The sequence below is a fragment of the Dermacentor albipictus genome, chromosome 3, assembly GCF_038994185.2.
Source record: "Dermacentor albipictus isolate Rhodes 1998 colony chromosome 3, USDA_Dalb.pri_finalv2, whole genome shotgun sequence".
Taxonomy (NCBI): Eukaryota; Metazoa; Arthropoda; class Arachnida; order Ixodida; family Ixodidae; genus Dermacentor; species Dermacentor albipictus.
The window spans coordinates 48273871-48292515 of NC_091823.1; the positions used below are offsets into that span (position 1 = coordinate 48273871).

Genomic DNA, 18645 nt, shown 5'->3' on the forward strand with positions numbered 1-18645 from the left:
AGAAGTTTTGTACAGCGGGCTGCTTGTTAATGTGTGAGTTTCAGCTGATATAGCCTTCTTTTGTTCGTAATTCTGTATTTTTCTATTCTGTATTTCTGTTCTATTAGCTACCAATCCCCGCGTCAGATTATCTTTGTTTCTTGTATCTGGTTTTATCGAGGCCTGCCATTACGAAGAGTGCGCCTTTTGATTACGCCGTATGTGCTCAGCACTTCCGATTGATCTAAAAAGAAAGAAAAGACGACTGCGTGGCAACATCACTGATTTTAACTGTGCACATTTGTCACGTTCACTACGGGGCACCTTGCGTGGGGAGCGTGCACTGCTTTGCAAACACTAGTCGTTTATATACTCCCTATCACAATTGTGTCACAATGGAGTGGAGGCTTCTAGGAGACATGACGGAAAGACACGATAACTTTCATGATCCGTTCCTGATTGGTGGAAGCTACTACAGTTTTTACTGCACTACTACATCTTCGTGGAACGAACCCCTTACTCCGTTTCAAAGTAAAATCTGGCAGTGAATTGCAATTTTCGAGGAGTGCTGTCGGGCTAGAAATTGTGCAGACAACGTTTTGAAACAAAAGGGCATGCCTAGTAGTATGCTAACGTGATCGCGGCTCCTGACTGGCTTACGCCAGCTCCAGCGTCCACGTGACTCTGAAACCTAATGTAGAAAAAAATGTAATTATGGGGTTTTACGTGTCAAAGCCCCGATCTGAATATGAGGCACGCCGCAGTGGGGGACTCCATAAATTTGGACCACCTGGGGTTTTTCGAATCTAAGTACACGGGTGTTTCCGCATTCAGCCCCAATCGATATGCCGCCGCTGTGGCCGGGTTTCGATCCCGCGACCTCGTGCTTAGCAGCCCCACACCACAGCCATTAAGAAACCACGGTAGGTAAACGGAATATAGTCTAACTCGGAATTATAGTCTAATATAGTCTACAGTCGGTATTATAGTCTAACTAGGCTTTGGCATCCACTCCAGTGCCACATTATTGTGAAACAGAGTACACAAAGGAGCTGACTCACTTCAAGCCACAAGAGTTATCTCTCTATATCTCTTTAGTTTATTCTACTTCACTGCAAGCATGTCGCATTCTTTGTTTTGGGCAGTTCACCATGCATTCTTTTAAAAGAAATTGTTATAATTTCCTTCACTCGCTTCGCTAGAGGCACCCTGGTCACGGTAAGAGGTTAACGTGTACAACTTGCACGATGACTTTACTCTACGCTTATGTGCACGAGAAGGGACGTCTTTGCAGGGGCGCAATATCTCTCCCTGCTCATCCTTTCTCTTTCACTTGCTTGCCTTTCTCTCTCTCTCTCTTTAGCTGCCTCTTTTAATTAGAAGTGCTATGCATAGAGTTGTGAATTCGAGGATTGTGGCTGGCTAAGTCGGCAGGAGTCTTTTTGACACTTATTATTTGCCAGTGAACACCAGCCCTTCTCATTTTTCCGTTCCCAAATTATACGGTGAAACTCTTCAACAAGGCAAAGCATTGATCTCATGCGCGTACCTTTTCAAATCATAAAACTAGCTTTCTATACGCTCAGAGACTCCTCGAAAAGCAGCCTTTTCATAGGTATAAGCATTATTTAAAAGTAACAACATATACTTTTGATCTCAGACATGTAATCTCTGTTTCACTCAAGTAGTATTTAAAAAACAATCATTATGGTACATTTCTCAGCCGCTTTTTTCCCCGCACCTGATATTAAAATACATGGTGTCGTTAAAGAAATATCAGCGCGGAAGTGTTGTAAAAATAAATTCTAAGGCTATTTACCTCTATGCTCTGAGTGCTGTTCTGCCTAATCCGCTCTGGTACAGTCGGCTCCCCGTATCTTTTCCTGTCTCGAGCTTGACTCTTATTGCCTCGTAAAACGAGACTTTTTATCTCCCCGAGGTCTTCCTGACTCGGCGTTATTACAGGCCCTCTTGTCACGCATATGCAGAGCGAATAAACGTGTATAGACAGGCTTCATCAACTTCTCTTTTATGGCGTCTTTCCTTTCCTAGTGTGCTCTATCTTTCTTCGCCTTTCCTTTTTTTTCTTCTTCCTTTCCTTTCTTCTTCTTGTTCTTCTTCTTCTCTCACTGCTTTGAACGCTGTCGCATTGCCGGTCTCCGACGTAGCTCACGCAACCCTCTGCACCGCCACGCATTGCCTCTCTCGATCACGCTGTCACATGATCTGCTTACTCCTTTTTTTTCTCTCTCTCTCTCTCCCTCTCTCGCTACGATTTTTTTTTCCCAACTCCGTGGGTATCTTGAATGCGGGGACACCGCTTCCGTTTCCTTCGTGCCCACTCTATACTTTCTTTCTCTCTCTCTCTCTTGTCTTTTTTTTTTTTTTCGATGGCGCACAATGCCGAACCTCAATCCACGGTACACTGACTCTCCGTCTGCGCCTATCTCTGCTATTCGCGTGTCAAATCGACAGCCAGCCAGCGGAAACTGCACCACTTCTCTTGGCTTCGGCACTTGGCTTTTGCTCTGTGCGCATCAAAAAAAGGTTCTTGCGCAATGCGGGAGCGCGCCCTCGTGGTGAAACTGCGCTGCCGATACGCAAGGCACTGCAGATGCGGGGGCCACGACAGAACATGTATTGTTGCTGCAAACTGACACGGCACTAGAACGCGCCCGTCCCCAATCGCTTTTTTTTTCTTCGTTCGCATGATTTAAAGCTTCAGAGCGTGGTGAAAGCTACGTAGGCTCCATTTTTTTTTCTTCTTTTTAACTTGTCAGAAGCCAAGTAACCTCATCGGCTAGTGATACGAGCAAATTTATTCGTACATTGTTATCTGTGTTACGTTCGGCGTTAGCTTGAGTAAATTACAGCGGAGAGTTGTCAGATGCGCAGACAGGATGTGCACAACTTTAAGAGAAAGAGCACAGTGTTGTTTCTAGTAATATAATGTTAGCTACGTATAGAACATAGAAAGAACAAACCAACGGTAAAGGTAGGACAAAAGACAATAAGAAGCATTACTTTGTCACCTGTTGTTACCAAGTACTGCCAGAGACGAAGCTGAGGTCAGCACAGAAAACGACGACGCTTGTTGATGTATAAACAATATAAATTTGCTAATCGTCAATTGCTGCCGCCAGCGTTGGAAGACAATTTGCATTATGTGAATGTATGTCGCATTTAAGACTAAGACAAGGAACTGAATATGCATATACTGAATTACTATTTTGGAACACTGTAGAAACAACGTGAATTTTAAAGGCGAGTGACAATTAGTGAATCTCGCTGGTGAGGATGACAAATGAGGTCATGTAAAGGTCTTTGTCCAAACGTTTTGTTTTCGAAACAGTAGCAGCAGTGGATAGCGGCACAGGGTATATTACGGTACAGGGTAGATTACGGAGTCAGTTAGTGTCGTTGGCTTGAGGAATGGCATTGTAATATCGCGCCATTCTAGGGGTACGTAGTCTGCTACATATGAGCCGCGAAAGGTTCGAATTAAAAGACAGAGTCGAAGAGAGGCTCTCACGCGTCGGCGGTGTGGAGGCGCGTGTGAGTCGCATCGGGGCCGGAGTGGTGGAGCCCCAGTTGCGATCCTTGTGGGTGCCACCCCCGGTTTCCCAGGGTTCCTGTCAAGTTTGTCCTGCTGCGGTGGCATCCCAAGGACAACCGAGGGAAGCACCACCAACCGGATTTACCATGGTGAGTCGTCAAAAATGCCGACGCCGGCGCCAACGCGGCGCGCGCACCAAACTCCGTGACAAGTCCTCTGATCGTTGTTGTTGTTTTATTTTATTCTTCGGCGCGTTTGAAAGCCGTGGCAGGAATTGAACGTGTAGTCTAAAAAACTCGCATCATTGCGTTTTTTGAGAAAAAATGGCGACGTCACGAGCGCTTCATGTTTAAAAGAAGCGCTTAAAACCAGGGACCAAGTCAGGAAGAGAGGCAGGACGCATGTGTCGACAACTGCACAGTTGTAGTCGGCGTATGTGTCCTCGTCCTACTTCGGCGCATTTGTCCTCCTTTGCTTTGTCCCTCGTTTTAAGAGGCTTGCTTAAAGATTAACCAGTAGTAACTCGCCATGTTTTACTTTTATCAACTAACGCCTCCTAAAAGCCGGCAAGGACATGTGTTCTCATGTCTAGCTTTACCTTCGTTAAAGGAACAGTGAAGCCGCACAGCAAACGTCTGGCGGAAATGCTTCGTTTATACATGCTATTAACGGTGCGGTACTAATAGTCTAGAGGTAATGAGTTACACGAGGTTAAGTCTACTCATGAACAGTATTAAAGTGTACCAAAATGGATTATTAAACTTTTTACGGTAAAGCTGCAACCTCAATTTCGTTCAAATTCAGTTGGTTAGACACGGCAAACTTGCTTAATCCAAAAAATAGAAGACTCCATCTGTCCATGTGCGATTGTCGCCATAGCACAAAAATATCGTGCATGCGTAAAGACGCAGTGCCTATAACGTGCTCAGATTGTATTTACAATGCCGAAAACGCATTGCGGTGTATATATATATATATAGCCTACAGCACGTGCTGACCTGTGACTCTCGATTATTTCAGTCTTAGTGCATGCCGGAATATGCATTTTGACAGTATAGTGGCATGCATAAAAATGGAAGCGGTGTGGTTGTTTCTCCTTATTCGTAACGTATCTAAGCGTGTTCACAGCTGGTAAGAGGGTTATGTTTACGCCCGAATATTTGCTTTCGATTCTCCCCATGGCTACGAAGCTGGAACTGCTTCAACTTCCCTTTTTTGCTTGCGCGCATACGTGCTTCTTCTGGCAGCTCGCATTTTCGCTTCCAGCTTGTTGCGCTTTTTTTCCGCACTTTCCGTATGAGCCATCTTTTTTTTTTATCTTGTCAGCGAGCCGTAGTTACTATTGCACAGCGCTGTAACGAACTGCTGTGTTCTAGGTGCGACTTTCAGAAATCGTCTAAATGTTCAGTGCGATGCCACTGTGGCATCATCTGGGGCAGCTTCCAGCAGCACACTGTCAGGCAATACCCGCCTGAAATGTCGTTGGAAACACCACTGAGACGATATTATAAATTTTCCAGGCTTGCCTAAGCGGAAGTACCACTGGTTGGAGTTGTTAAGTGGAGGTGGCCGAGCGTGGTTACTATCTCTCTCTCTCTCTCTCTCTGAATTTCTGGCGCATGACTATTAACGAATACCTTGTGGCCCTTGCTTTTCAGGGTCGCAGAGGCGCAGACCAATGTTGCCCTGGTCTCCAGGGTTCATGTCAGGTCTGCCCCGCTGCGGTCGCCTCACAAACCCAACAACAGGCTCCTCCACCAGGGATACCTATGGTAAGGCCAGCCCCAACCACGTTCTGTGTTGCGTTAGGTGCTTTTTGAGATTGCTGGTATGTTCTCACAGTTCTCAAACTTGAGCCTAAGATTTGACCACTCCCAGGTCACCTGGTCTAGCCTCTTCGTCTGTTACGAAGACCGCTAATTTCAACCAAAATTTCGCCCTGCATTCTGTCGATGCAGTTGGAACGACCGACAGAAACGCGTGTACTGCATCCGTACTTGAGGGCTCACGCTGCTTCTGGCACTATTGCGACAGCCTGTTACACGTTCATGATCTCAACTGGAAGCTCTTATTGTGCTCCGACATTCAGGAACGCGCGAAGAATGAAACTACCTTTTGATTTTCTTTATTTATTGCTACATTTATTTACAGTAGTACATCCAGCCTTCTTACCCACGAAACATGTCTTTAGATTGTCGAATGCTGACCTTTTGTAGTTTTGACTTACAGCATATGGATCATGTTTCATAAATAGAACAGTGTCCCTCAAGAACGGTATGATAACTTATCAGACGCCGGCTATTGGGCGATATGTCGAAAGAGGCTAAGCAATGTAGTGATGCTTCAGGGTCAACCTCGGACCATCTCCGCCAATTACTGGCCCCTAACGTTGAAGATGTCCGCAATGTCAGGGCTTGCTCCAACTCGAGCGCACGCTGCTCTTAGTGTTCGCGATTCATTGAAAACAAGTCGTGCCTTTTTCTGCTCTGAGGACTAGCCACTTTCTTTCTGATATGCTGGACATTTCCTAAAAGCGTCTATCTTACGAAAAAAAAAATTGAGATTAAAGAACAATCTACTTCACCTGGGATCCTTCAGCTGGAAACTTATGAATAGGACACAAAACTCACGATAGCAAAGTTTAAAAGCGTAGGCCAATGCAAGAAGACGTGAGTGCCTGGAGTGGTACGTCACGTTGAATATAAGTAGTGCATATTCTGAGGAGGCGCCGTGAAAAAACAATGAAGACTTAATGCCTAGAATGGCGCCTGCAGTCGCGCACATACTTTCTTTTAGGAGTTCTCTAAAATCATGACAACAAATGAAGTGCCTATTTTTGCATATGTGAAGCAAAGAAATAAACCTGAAAATACTGGAAGCAAGGTTTAGTTCCCGTCTTGTTTTGAAATTCCACTTCTCTCTGCACTACCAGCATCAATTTCTGTCAGACTTACTATATACTGTCTTATTCCCGCAGCTCTTCGGTGCTTTTTCTTCATGCCACTGTTTCTCTCAAACGTTCAGTGTCAGCTAGATTACCTCAAGTATGCTTTATTTTATGTCCAGAAAACTGTGTTGCCAAAGATCATTTCGTCATGCTGGTGATGGCAGAACATGCCCTCCTGTTTTCTTTCTCGTGTCGCTCATAGAACCACAAAGTGAGGGAGCCGTATAGGACTATGGTGGTTATGCCGAGCAGAAACTGCCATATAACCGGGTGCCACGTAAGAATTTTCACCACCGCTTCCTTCTGGGAACCATTTCCCTTTCACACGCCGAGTAATGCTGAGCACCGCCAGTCAGCAACATTCACAGCACCGCTGCTTCTGTGACACGCACTGCTTTGGCTTTCCGATCACCAGCACCTCTCGCGTACAACGCCCTTCAAGAAGTCATTCTGGAAGGCTCGACTCTTCAACTATGCCTTCGACGCAAATGGCACTGACGATCAAGGTTCCCCAAAACAGCTACCAGTGTGCCAGAAACAATTTAAAAAATAGCGCGTCCTAATCCGTATTACCATTCCCGCAAACCAAGCATACCAGAGAACTATACGTGTACAGCCACGCTGGTTACGCGATCTCCTGGCAGGAGTTTAACCAAAGCCCAAATGCTAGAATTAGCATGAACGGTCCTGTTATAACTTGCAGCTGCCGTAGAGCGCGGGTATGAAGACAGCCATCAGCATGCAGTGCCTGTTGTTGTTGCCATTCGACAAGAGCACTCATGCGACATAAAAAGGTTACTTCTGTGTTATGGTTGTACAAACTTACAGGATGTCAGTAACAGCGCTGCTCCTATCATCCATGTATCCGGGGTCTTGGTACATGGTAAATGGTAATACTTATGCAGACAAACTCTCTATTAAAAAAAATATTCTCATCAGCAATGACCCGTACTCTTTCTAGTACACTCCTGTGGTTTGGTGTAAGTACGTTATGTTTCTCGCCGTATAGACGAGTAGCATAGCAGTGAATTCTGACCGGTTGGCCGACCCAATTGAATGTGAGGGCGCGCGTGCGTGTGTGTGTGTGCGTGCGTGTGTGTGTGTGCGTGTGTGTGTGTGCGCGCGAGCGGCGCGAGTGAGTGAGTGAGTGAGTGAGTGAGTGAGTGAGTGAGTGAGTGAGTGAGTGAGTGAGTGAGTGAGTGAGTGAGAGTGAGTGAGTGAGTGAGTGAGTGAGTGAGTGAGTGAGTGAGTGAGTGAGTGAGTGAGTGAGTGAGTGAGTGAGTGAGTGAGTGAGTGAGTGAGTGAGTGAGTGAGTGAGTGAGTGAGTGAGTGAGTGAGTGAGTGAGTGAGTGAGTGAGTGAGTGAGTGAGTGAGTGAGTGAGTGAGTGAGTGAGTGAGTGAGTGAGTGAGTGAGTGAGTGAGTGAGTGAGTGAGTGAGTGAGTGAGTGAGTGAGTGAGTGAGTGAGTGAGTGAGTGAGTGAGTGAGTGAGTGAGTGAGTGAGTGAGTGAGTGAGTGAGTGAGTGAGTGAAAATGCGCGCAAGTGCGAGCGTTCGCGAGTAGCTTCGCCTCACTAACACGATGCCTGCGGAGGTGCATCCTTTACAGGCAGAATGTAATGCGTGTTTTACCTTCATGTCATGGCAAGGACGCGGTGCAGTGTCCTTGAGGGTGTGAGTAAGAACCATTCATAGGGTACAACCTGCACATGCAGGGTGGCGGAACCAAAGAGAAAATGAAGCGTGTCTAGAAAAATGCAGAGCGCGGTAGCTAACGCTTAGCGAAGGTGTAGTGAAACGCGTGCGGAATCTCACTAGATAGATGGGAAACAAGATGACCGAGTGGCATGATGACTTGGAAATAGCGGAAAGCTAATGTGGTGGCGTTCCTACCTTGACCGTAGCACGCAAAGTGCATCGTTTCATCTTTTAGCGGAGCCGATGAAAACAGAAGCGTTGCAGCAGAAATCACAGTAAGCACTGTCGACGGACGTAATGATGAAATGAGCTCTTCGCAGCTAAACCTCTGGACAGGCGCATGCACGCAATAAAAGACACCATGTAGTGTCAGGGGCCGTGCAGAAAAAACAACAAATGCAAATTCTTTTCCTGAGTGGCCAGAATTACTATGAAAATAGTAGTAGCAGAATCAACATGTAGAGATAAGAAGGCAGCCCCGCGCTGTAGCCTGTAAAAAATAACAATAGGTCTGGAAAAGTTTACCTTTCCTTGGTATGTGCTTCTGAGTCAATTTGTTTCGGACAAAAGTATTTGAGACTTGATTTAGTTAGGAAGCTTAGAATAGTCTTACAGAAATCAAGAATACTTTAACCTGAATTTTTCTAATTTCTTTTTTTTTCTTTATAGACGACAAGATAGTTGAGATAGCTGTTCAGCACTTGGAAGCAATTCACTTTTCGTTCCCAGAGACATTCCTCGCTATTTTGGTCGCCTTGTCTGAGTACTTACGCTCCCAAAAGAAGACAAACATTACTGCAGCTTCATGCATGATGCGTGTAATTTGTATATTTCTTAAACCAACGACACCGTCACGTTGTTCTTGCGTCAATGCGTAATCTAGCATGATAAAACGACAAAGCGCTACGTTCTAGTCTATAATTCGTGAGGGCTCAGTGATGTGTAATGATTTCTCGCTTTGTTTGACTTGCCGGCAAAAATATTATCGAATAAAATAGAAAGATAGACTTCTTTCCATAAAAGTGAAATGTTTGCGCCAATAGGCACGCCACGGGGGCGCCCGTAGCCTTCCGTTTGTGCGGGATGCCACGAAATGAGCTTGTTCAAGTAGGCCTATGCACCTGTCTGTCCAGGATATCTCTACCATCTATATACACTCTCTGGGGATTTTCCTTTTATAAAACGTTCACTTTATGACACAGCCTTTAGTGTGCATCAAGGTAGAGAAGGACTACACTTTCTAATACTTTAACTGTTACCGTGCTTATTAATGGTTTTTTTTTCAGCCTTTTCTTGAGCAAGAACTTCCCCAAATATGCCGAAGTAATAAAACTTCGCTGGTAAATGTGCACCCCACCTCTTTGATCTTAGGCCTTTTCCTTGCTAGCTAGAAAAGTAGGCGTACCAGTTCACTACGTTTTGACAGCTTCTCACACTCAATTTTCATCTTTGAAGTGGCATAATAGTATCTTGCATCTTGTTTTTTTTTTTCTCGGCAAGTCATCTCCCCGGCTACGAGCATACCCGTGCTCAGGTTCTCTCGCTGCTAGCTGCGCTATACTGTAATATGATTAAGTCATGCCCGAGCAGCCAGCAGGGAAAAAAACAGGAGTGTACCCTGACACGTGGTGCGGGTTTTTCGTGCTCCCTAATTGAAGACCTGAATCCTCGCGGTGGCGTTTGAACTTCTTCGCTGTGTCGAGGATCGAGATAAAAAGAGGGGAAGGGAGATCCTTGGCGGCGAGTGAGCATTCACTAATGCGATGAGACGTCTAGCCGCGGCGCGCGTGCATACTGCCGCCCGGAAGACGAAAGCCGCCGCTCCTCGGGCCAGGGAGAACCGGATTATGCTCTTGGCGCATTTGGGCTCCCGTTCGTGGCCTATTGGCTAAGCATCCCGCTGAGACCATCTCCGATTCGTGTAAGCGTCATGGCTAGTGTAACAGATGCGGCGCTTTGACCGAGCAAATGGCTTTCACAAAGCAGTCTTCTTATCGACCCATACAGAATGAAGGAAACTAAGCGTCTAAACTAAACTAAACTAAGCGTGTAAGCGTACATCGCTTACATGAAGCTACACTCTCTAATTTTCGGTATAGAAAAGAAAGAGGGCCACCTACTTGCCAGGATCGCTTACTCGGTTGCTCAGAGCCGCCAAGAACACTTTCATGTTTAGAGACTGGTAGACAGAGAGTGTGTGTGCTTGTGCGTGCGTGTGTGTTTGCGTGCGTGTGTGTGTATACGTATGTGTGTCATGACAGTGTTCTGTCATGTCTTCTCGTCAGACTGAAACATAGATACGAAGCACGAACGTCAATTGACGTTTCACTGAACGTAGCGAGGCTTTACGATTAGGTTTACGTGCATTACTTGTTCCTGAATTCCAAGTCACACATAAGTTGCATGTTATCTTGGTCAAAGCTAAATCATTTCAATAGCGCAAGGACGTCCTTGCGCTATTAAAATACTTTGCCACGGTATACCACCAGGCCGAAGCTGTATTAATGATTAGGCGAAATTTTAAAGCGATTAAAATAACTTCTTAGTGAAGAAGTTGTCGCGCACTTGCGTGCAAGCATAAATACGTGGCTGGTTTTTCGCTCTTTGGCAGAATTCGCAGCAACGTTAAAGTGTGGAAAACTGCAAAGTTGTTCGTGTCGTCTGTCTACGGAACATATGTTGCATCACTCAGCATTAGTAGTCAGAAAAGCTCTATTCCTGAAGCTACTTGCGTATCCAAATTTTGTGTTTCTCGTGGAGCAAAAAAAAAAGAAAAAGAAGAATATTCAGTGCCAGTGGGAGCTGCGTACGGTAACTGAGATTCGTTACGATCAGCTGAGTGTCGGAACTTTGCTGACATGAAAAAAAAATATCTTTTCTTTTTTCTTTTCTTTCTTTCTTTCTCTCCTTTATTTTTATTTTTTCCGGTGAATGTGACAGCTCTCTAGAGGAAACTAGGACGCTCGTGCGAACACTCTTCTGCGCGTAGAACCGGTGGACCGTGTTACGAATAGGGCTTTCACGCAGAGATGGAAATGCGCAAGTCTGTTCTCGGTGTTTGCAACATGTACTGTTTTGCAGGAAAGTGCGCTGCTCTTTCTTTCTTTCTTTTTTGTCGTTGTTGCTGATACTGTTGTCTCGTAGCTGCAAAGTATACATGCCGTGTCAAATTGCATGGCGTTGACTAACTAAATTGCGAAGCTCATGAATTCGAAAGCAGCTGGTACGTCCTTTCCACTTTTGTTTGAAAAGAAAACAAGGAAACGCCATCTGAAGCGAGGCAGGAGTGAGATTGCAGAGAAAAACCCAGCAGGTTTCTCTCAGATATTTGCGCAGCGCATGTGAGAAAGCCGAACCGGCAGCGATGCGAGAAAACAAGCCGGGTAGCGGCGAAACGAATGCACATGCATGATTACGAACTGGCTTCTTGTTCCAGAAGCTTCGTGTTGCATTCCATGCTGGCGAGCGGAATGTGCATGCAATACGACTGAAAGCATAATACGTCTAAAGGAACAATGTGATGCTGCGCCAAACAAATAAAAGAAACGTGTGTGAGCGAGAGAGACAATTGAAGCGCGAAAGAAGTGTAGCACGCACCTGTACATCCCACTTGAAGAACGTATTGCTTTTCACCAGTGCCAAGCAAATCCCAAGGCCGTTGTTGTAGCCGGCGTTTTTTTTTCGTTTTGTTTTTCGCGTTGTTTCCAGAATATATTCGTAGGCGACCAAGCATCTCCAATATTTGCTCGGATTTTCTTAGTTGTCATTCCGGTATCGCGAAATTCGAGGCTTCATCGCGTACTGTATACCTCCCTGGCAAACGGAGTATCGGGTCGAATTAACAAATACTGAATATTATGATTCGACACAGCGGCGCACCTATCACATACGCTTCGAGTGATACGACAAACACGTTTGTAAGTGTGCGTTCAATCTAGTCGGCTTCAATCGCGTCGACAGGTAACAAGGAACAAACGGGATGACATGCTGCAGTGAAGTTAAACCACGCCACAAATTTCTACATGCTGGCACACTTCAGGGACCATATTCGCGGAGCTTTTCGTCCGTCATCTCATTCTGCCATTGGCCGGCCTACTCCTTTCACAACAAGGAGGAGGAGGAGGAGGAGGAGGAAGAAAAGGAAGGAAAGGTAGAGAAGTCAAACCGACGCTGGTCCGGTTCGCTGCTCTAAACGGGGAGAAGGGGATTAAGAAATAAATGCGTCCAACATCGTGCTATTGCCTGGCGTCTGTTCTAATGAACAGTTCTAGCCTAGGAAATATTTTGATGAATACGCTGTAATACGTTTAAAAATATGCAATGAGTAACTACAAGTGGGTCTCGCAGAAATTTCGGCAGCACGGCAGCTGTGGGAAAACAATAAATCCATCTTTCCTCGCAACTTTCGCCCACAGCTTGAAACTGTGACATACTGTTTGGGAAAAAGAGAAGGAAGCCGCAGGTGGCACGAGAAAGAGGTGTATATTTGCGTGTTCATCGTGCGCAAAGTCTACATTGTTAATTGGAGTATGGAAAAGTCTAGCGTGCACTTTGATTTTGACGTACAGGCTTAGGCTACGATGGTATTCGCATTATTCTCCTGTCTTTTTTTTTTCGCTGCACCTGTGCTACAGAATGTTTTGTATCCGTCTGTAAAATGCGCATGTCATACTCATTAAATTTCTTAGCGCACTCTTCCATTTCTGAGTAGGTGGTACGACAGTGAACAAATCCAGATATTCCGTGTTCGACATGTCCTGCAACATACCTAATTTGCGTTGCGTATACTCAAATGTGAGCCTATAGCAAAAATACACTAGGTGTGTGTCGTCGCATCGCTAGGTTTGTCAATGCTTGTGACAACTGTTGCAGAGGTTTCAGTAACTGTGTCTAGCGGCCGCCAACGTGGTTAAGCAATGCCGCGCTTATCCAGTCCATACGCCCTCGTTATCAATTTGTTCTGCGTCGACGTCTGAGCGTGTGTTCTTGGCACATGTTCTACTGCTTTCTTCCCGGCCGAGTGGGATGCACTGCAGGGCAAGCAGCTTTATCATTCATGCTTCTTAAACACGCTACTGCTGTCGCATGTCTCTGCAAGTGTTTGAAGCTGTGCTGGTGGCGTGCTGTTCCATATTGGACCTGCTAACTGCCCTATGCTGTGTTTTTCTTTCTATTTCTTTTTCTTTTTTTGTTTCACAGTAGTGTCTCACAGTAATACATCCTTCTACAATTGAACGCAATGTTAGAGTGTGAATAAAAAGTCAAGATTTCAAAAATCTCCAATAACTGCTTAGTCCACTTGCTTTTTGTAAAACTCAAATAGACTCGCTTATGAAAGGTTGCTCATATAGTGCCCTGAAGGGGAAATTTCACAGAATTGGTCACAATAACATTTTTTTAAGGAATTAGTTTGCAATGGCAACCTTTCTTTGTTGCGACATGACAAAAAGTGTTTCCTATGCATGATTTTAAACATTATATGAAATGGTGTCTACACAGGTGTGGCAAACAAGCTAGTTGGAGGATGTGACTAGCCGTCTGGCTTCTGTGATACTGGTGCCGTTTACTAATACTCTTACTCTCGCTTTTTCTTTCTCTCTTCCCTTCTCCCAACAAATTGTATTTGTTTCTCTTCGTTTACTTTCATTTGATCCGTTCTCTTATCCACACGCAACTTTTGTTGAAATTGTTATTATTTCACCCGCCTTCTTGCTGCTTTCTGACCCTAACCCCGGTTGCTTCCTTGCGTTCAAACATCCCTCACCTTTCCCCTCAAATCTGGGTCCGCCCCGTAGGAAGTACGTCTCAAAATGGTTGACCCCAAAGGATTCAGCAAATCCTCGACTCTGGAGAACACCGTCAACGGCGCGCCGGACATCGAGGCAGCGTTTTGCAAGAACCCCAACAAATTATTTGGCGTCAGCCCTTCCGATATCGACAAGTACTCCCGAGTGGTGTTCCCCGTTTGCTTCGTCTGTTTCAACCTCATGTACTGGATCATTTACCTGCACATCAGCGACGTTCTGCCGGACGACGTCGGCGACGACTAGTGCGCGCCTCGCCCGCTGCACGGCGCTGCCGTCGGCGGTGATCATGCGCGTGCGCGCGCACGGTTCTCCTCATCCGAGAGAGAAAATAGGTCGCCGCTCGTCCTGCTCCTCCCCTCTTCTGCGAAGTGTGGGAGAAGTGGCAGCAGCAGCAAACATGGCCCCCCGGATCACCAACCAGCCGCGAAACGTCGCAGTATATGAAGCTAAAAACAGCACCAAAACGGTTAACAAAATTCGGCCACCACCCCACCCGTGTGGCGATTCCGAAGGCTTCGGGCCCCCGGGGAGCCCAGCCAGCGCGGCAGAGGCGCAGGCCCAGCGCGTCTCTCTCTGTCTTGAGTAGTGCAGCCTCACTTTCTTTTGCACGTGACGTCACTCTCGCCGGTGGGCGTCATAGACGTCGTCTGTTTTCTCGACAACGTACTCTGACTCGTGCTGTGACGAACGCGCTCGACTGTGCTTTGCGGGGTCTCTCGCGCCTAGAAGCTACTTTGGTGGACGAAAAAAAAATGAAAGAGAAGGAAAGAAAGAAGCTTTACACACCCGGCAGGTTATGCGTATTATACAGTACGCTGTGTCTGAAGCCCAGACATCAATCATCATTGCCCATGAGCTTATAGCGACTTACTCGCTCGTCCACGACGATGTTTCGAGTAAAAGCGCCAGCCACAATCCAACTTTAGGTTCTGAGTGAATATTGCCCCCCAATGTCGAAACGTACAATTTGGCACTGGGCGCCACGTGTTGTCAGGGTGATGACCGTAACATTGTCCGTCCACGAGAGTTGCGTCACGACGGCTACGCGCAGCGGTGCTCATGCGCCTAAGCAGCGCTGGCTGGGCCCACCAAAATCGCCTTTGTTTGAGTGTTCTCTCTTTTAGTTCACTGCGTGCACTGCCTTACCCTCGGCTTCCGCGTGGGGTCTGCACGACTTCGAGGTGCGCTTTGCCAATGCTGGCTCTACAGCCAAAGCACCGTTGTCGAGAGTATAGCCAGGAAAGGCAGACACGTGTCGTACTCCGCTTACTGCTTTTTGTTTCTTATTTTTTTTTATCGCATCTGGTTTACAATTGGGGAGTTTGTTTTCTTCGAAACCGAGGAAGAAAAAAAAGGGAAAGACAGACAGAAGAAAAGTACACTCATGAGTCGAATCGTAAATAAGCGACCGCATAGCAATAGCGATCGCATTACTCGCTGCACGCGAGCAGACTATTGTCCCCGAAACGAAACACGCAACAGGAAAAAAAATGAACCAGAAAACTGAAAAACAAAAAGAAATCAAGACGGACCGCTACACGCTGATTGGTTAACAATGGCCAGAATTGGAGGGAGAGTCCGAATTCTCGTGTACGATGTGATTCCGTGTTCACGTTTCGAGCGTGAAGCCGCGCGTCAACACTGTACTGGAATGAAGCAGAGGACTTTTCCATGACGTCGAGTCTCCGCGAAGCGCGAATGACAACGCTTGTTCATGGTACAATATCTTGAAAGAATCGAACGATACTTAAGGGGGAATAGTGGATGACTAGCTTGCGCAATTTGAATTGGATCGCTGAAACCTTGCCCGCAGAAAGCAAACGGCAGCAGAGAACGAAGAACAGTCATGGCTAGAATGTATAGAGAGAAGACTTCCTTCTCTCACTACTCGAGAAGAATATCACATACTGCATGGCCGGAAGTCCCTAAACTACACCGTGTCTGTTGCACCACCTGAACGTTCTTCTCTGTTGACATCGTCAGCTGCAAGGCAGTTCCTTGTGCTGAGGTTGTTACCACGGCGTCCATCTCTAGCTCTCTCTCTTTTGATTTACTCGCGTATGTAACTTGCTGCGCCTCCTCCTCATCCCCCCCCCCCCCACACACACCGCACGTATTACTATACCGCAGGCATCCCACGTACTTTTCATCTCGTTACCCCTTCTTCATCATTGTTGTAAAGTAATGTCGTAGTCAATGCTTTCACGCCACTGTTCGGAACCCATCACGGGTAATAAAAAAAAAGGAAGGCGATCTTGCAGAAAAGACGGCTTCGTGCGTTCAGAAAAAAAAATAATAAACATTATATGCTATACGCGATTCAACATCGGGTGTGTATATTCTTGTACGTCGGTTGTGAACCCCCTCGTTCCTTGTGTCCTTCTTGAGCAGGTGTCTAATTCATTAGGAAAAACGCGCCTTCATTTGTCGTCCCTTCTCGAATGAAGCGGTTCTCGTTTAATTCGTGTCCGACGTTGCTCCCTCTTTAGTTTCAGGATGGCATGAATGAAGATGAAAAAATATGTGCCAGCGAAGCGTATGGTGGTGCGTGAGCATAGAAGCTATAGTGTGGAGCGCTGTACGAGACCACTCTTAGTCATGCAGGTAACGTAATGTGGCGCTCTCCTTGGCACTATTGGCCGTGATTCGAGACGATCTTTGGGATTGCTCATCACACTTGCGTTATATTCTCTCTCCCCGTGCGCTTCTGAGTGATATTCTGGTCAGTGCCAAGGTTTGCCATATAATGCAATACTCACCCTTTTTTTTTTTTCAGCTCTGATTGGCTGGCGGAGCTTTTGCGCCCTGTCTGATTGGCTTAAAATGCAAACCCGATTCAATTCCACACGCCAAAAATTTGAATAGCACCCTCTGCCGAGACTTTCGATATGACCAAAGAGAAATCACTTGTGCAACTCCAAAAAAAAATAAAAGAAAACTGAAGTGTAACGGAAAGAAAAGAAAAGAATGAGGATTTGTGGTTGGCGACTGCGCAAGAAACGCGTCCCTAGAAATTCAGGCGATAAACCCGAAAGCCGGACGACCGAGGTGGCGCTCAGTCTGTCGTCGGCTTTTCTACAGCCTCGTCTTTTTTTTCGTTTGTTTTTTTCTTTACTGTCACCAACCGTGAACACGAACCGCCTCGCCCAAATTTCGGTTCTCTTCACTGACTTCGCGACGCGAAGTCCAGGAAGCGCCCCCTCCCGGCTGTAACTGCGTGTCGTCGCACCTCCGCGCGGGTCGTAGGAGTAGATGCCGTCCTTTTAGCGAGAGAGCACGTCTCTCTCTCTCTCGTGTAGTGGTGTTTTACACAAGAATGATGCCTCACTGACGGGCCATTTGCGTACTCAATGTGACCTGTTCGACTGAGCCGGCTTCGCTGTTTCGGGAAACCGCCCCTCACCCGAGGCGGGTACCGCGCGTGGCTGCGGCGCGTTCGTTGCTTGTTGCGAAAGCCGGCCGACGCACATTCTCGTGCTGCCGCCGCTCGGAGCTGTACCCTCGGTGATAATCGTCGATGTCGTGTTTGTGGTGGAAGTTAAATGGCACATGACACCCTGTTTGTTGCTGCGTGAGCGCTATAGTGCGTTACCTTACTTTGGGCCAACGCGATGCTCTTGTATACAGGTCCGTCGGTAGTGTGCCTGCACCAGGAAACACCATTAACCGGCTAATAACCTCCAGTTTCTTTTTTCTTTTCGTTTATCTTTTTACAAGGCGCAATATATATACGCGTTTCTTCGGAGAAACTTTCCAAGTCTCTAGTGACTTCATCTTGCATCCTGCGCGCTGAAGGATGAGAGTTTTGTTAGTTGCGCATCCGGATTTCAGCCTGCAATTGGTGCTGATAATGCTGGATTTATTCGATACCATAGAAGGACGATGCGGTGTTGGCTTGGCAGGTAAAGGAAAAGATAAGCTCAGGTTTAGAATATTCATTCCTGAAAAAAGAATTAGGTGTTTAACTGGGCACCAAGTTCGTCGAAATTCCTCGTTGAATTTCTGCACGTTAGTTTCCGCAGATGAGAACTTTTAAGCACTCTATGTTCGAGCAAAGGAAATTAGTCATCTTGTACATAAAACATCGCAGAAACGTCACAGTGCTGAGTAGGAGTTTAAGGTGTTTGTATACGACTACGTTCGGCTCCTCTTGCAGCGAATTACAGTAGCCAACATCTCTTTGGCCAACTGTCTCGTTAGTCAGCCTAGATACGTGAATTTCTTTTCTACTTCTCCAACACTGCACTCCTTGTTGCAAACTAGAGCATTACGGTCACGTTTCCACCTTTATCAATCGCAGGTAATTCTGGACAGAGGCTAATGATATCCCAGCAATAGTTATTTTATTCAAATGCAAGCAGTTGGTCTGAAAGCAATCTACATTGAGAATAGATGCCTACATTGTGCTAGCGGGAAGCTAAAACATTCACTCGCGTGCTTGGAAGCATACTAAACCCGGGTTCCGGATGAGAAAGAAAACTAAGGCAACGGCTGGATCATATTTCAAGTAATCCGTACCGTCGTATACAGTAACACTTTACTAAAGACTGTCGTTCTTCATGCTGTCTAAACGCCATCTTGCATTCGCACTAACTGAAAAACACTTCTATCTGCAAGTTGATCGGTCTAAACGTATAGTACATGTTATCGTTGCAATGATA

General features: G+C 46.2%; 1 protein-coding gene and 1 long non-coding RNA gene across 3 annotated transcripts in view; one reads left to right on the plus strand and one right to left on the minus strand.

Annotated features, from left to right (window-relative positions):
* Rdl (Resistant to dieldrin) overlaps nt 1–14339 on the plus strand; it is a 225350-nt gene extending 211011 nt beyond the window's left edge. For both annotated transcript variants that reach the window (XM_065426929.2, XM_070535419.1), the window contains exons 10-12: nt 3607–3684; nt 5194–5307; nt 13973–14339. In XM_065426929.2, coding sequence (XP_065283001.1) covers nt 3607–3684; nt 5194–5307; nt 13973–14227 — 447 coding nt within the window. In that variant the 3' untranslated portion in view covers nt 14228–14339. The remainder of the gene's footprint in view (nt 1–3606; nt 3685–5193; nt 5308–13972) is intronic.
* The window catches only part of LOC135898155 (uncharacterized), a 64833-nt gene that overhangs the window by 42646 nt on the left and 3542 nt on the right, over nt 1–18645 (minus strand). Inside the window, exon 2 of the long non-coding RNA XR_010563275.2 lies at nt 14183–14345. This is a non-coding gene — a long non-coding RNA (uncharacterized lncRNA). The remainder of the gene's footprint in view (nt 1–14182; nt 14346–18645) is intronic.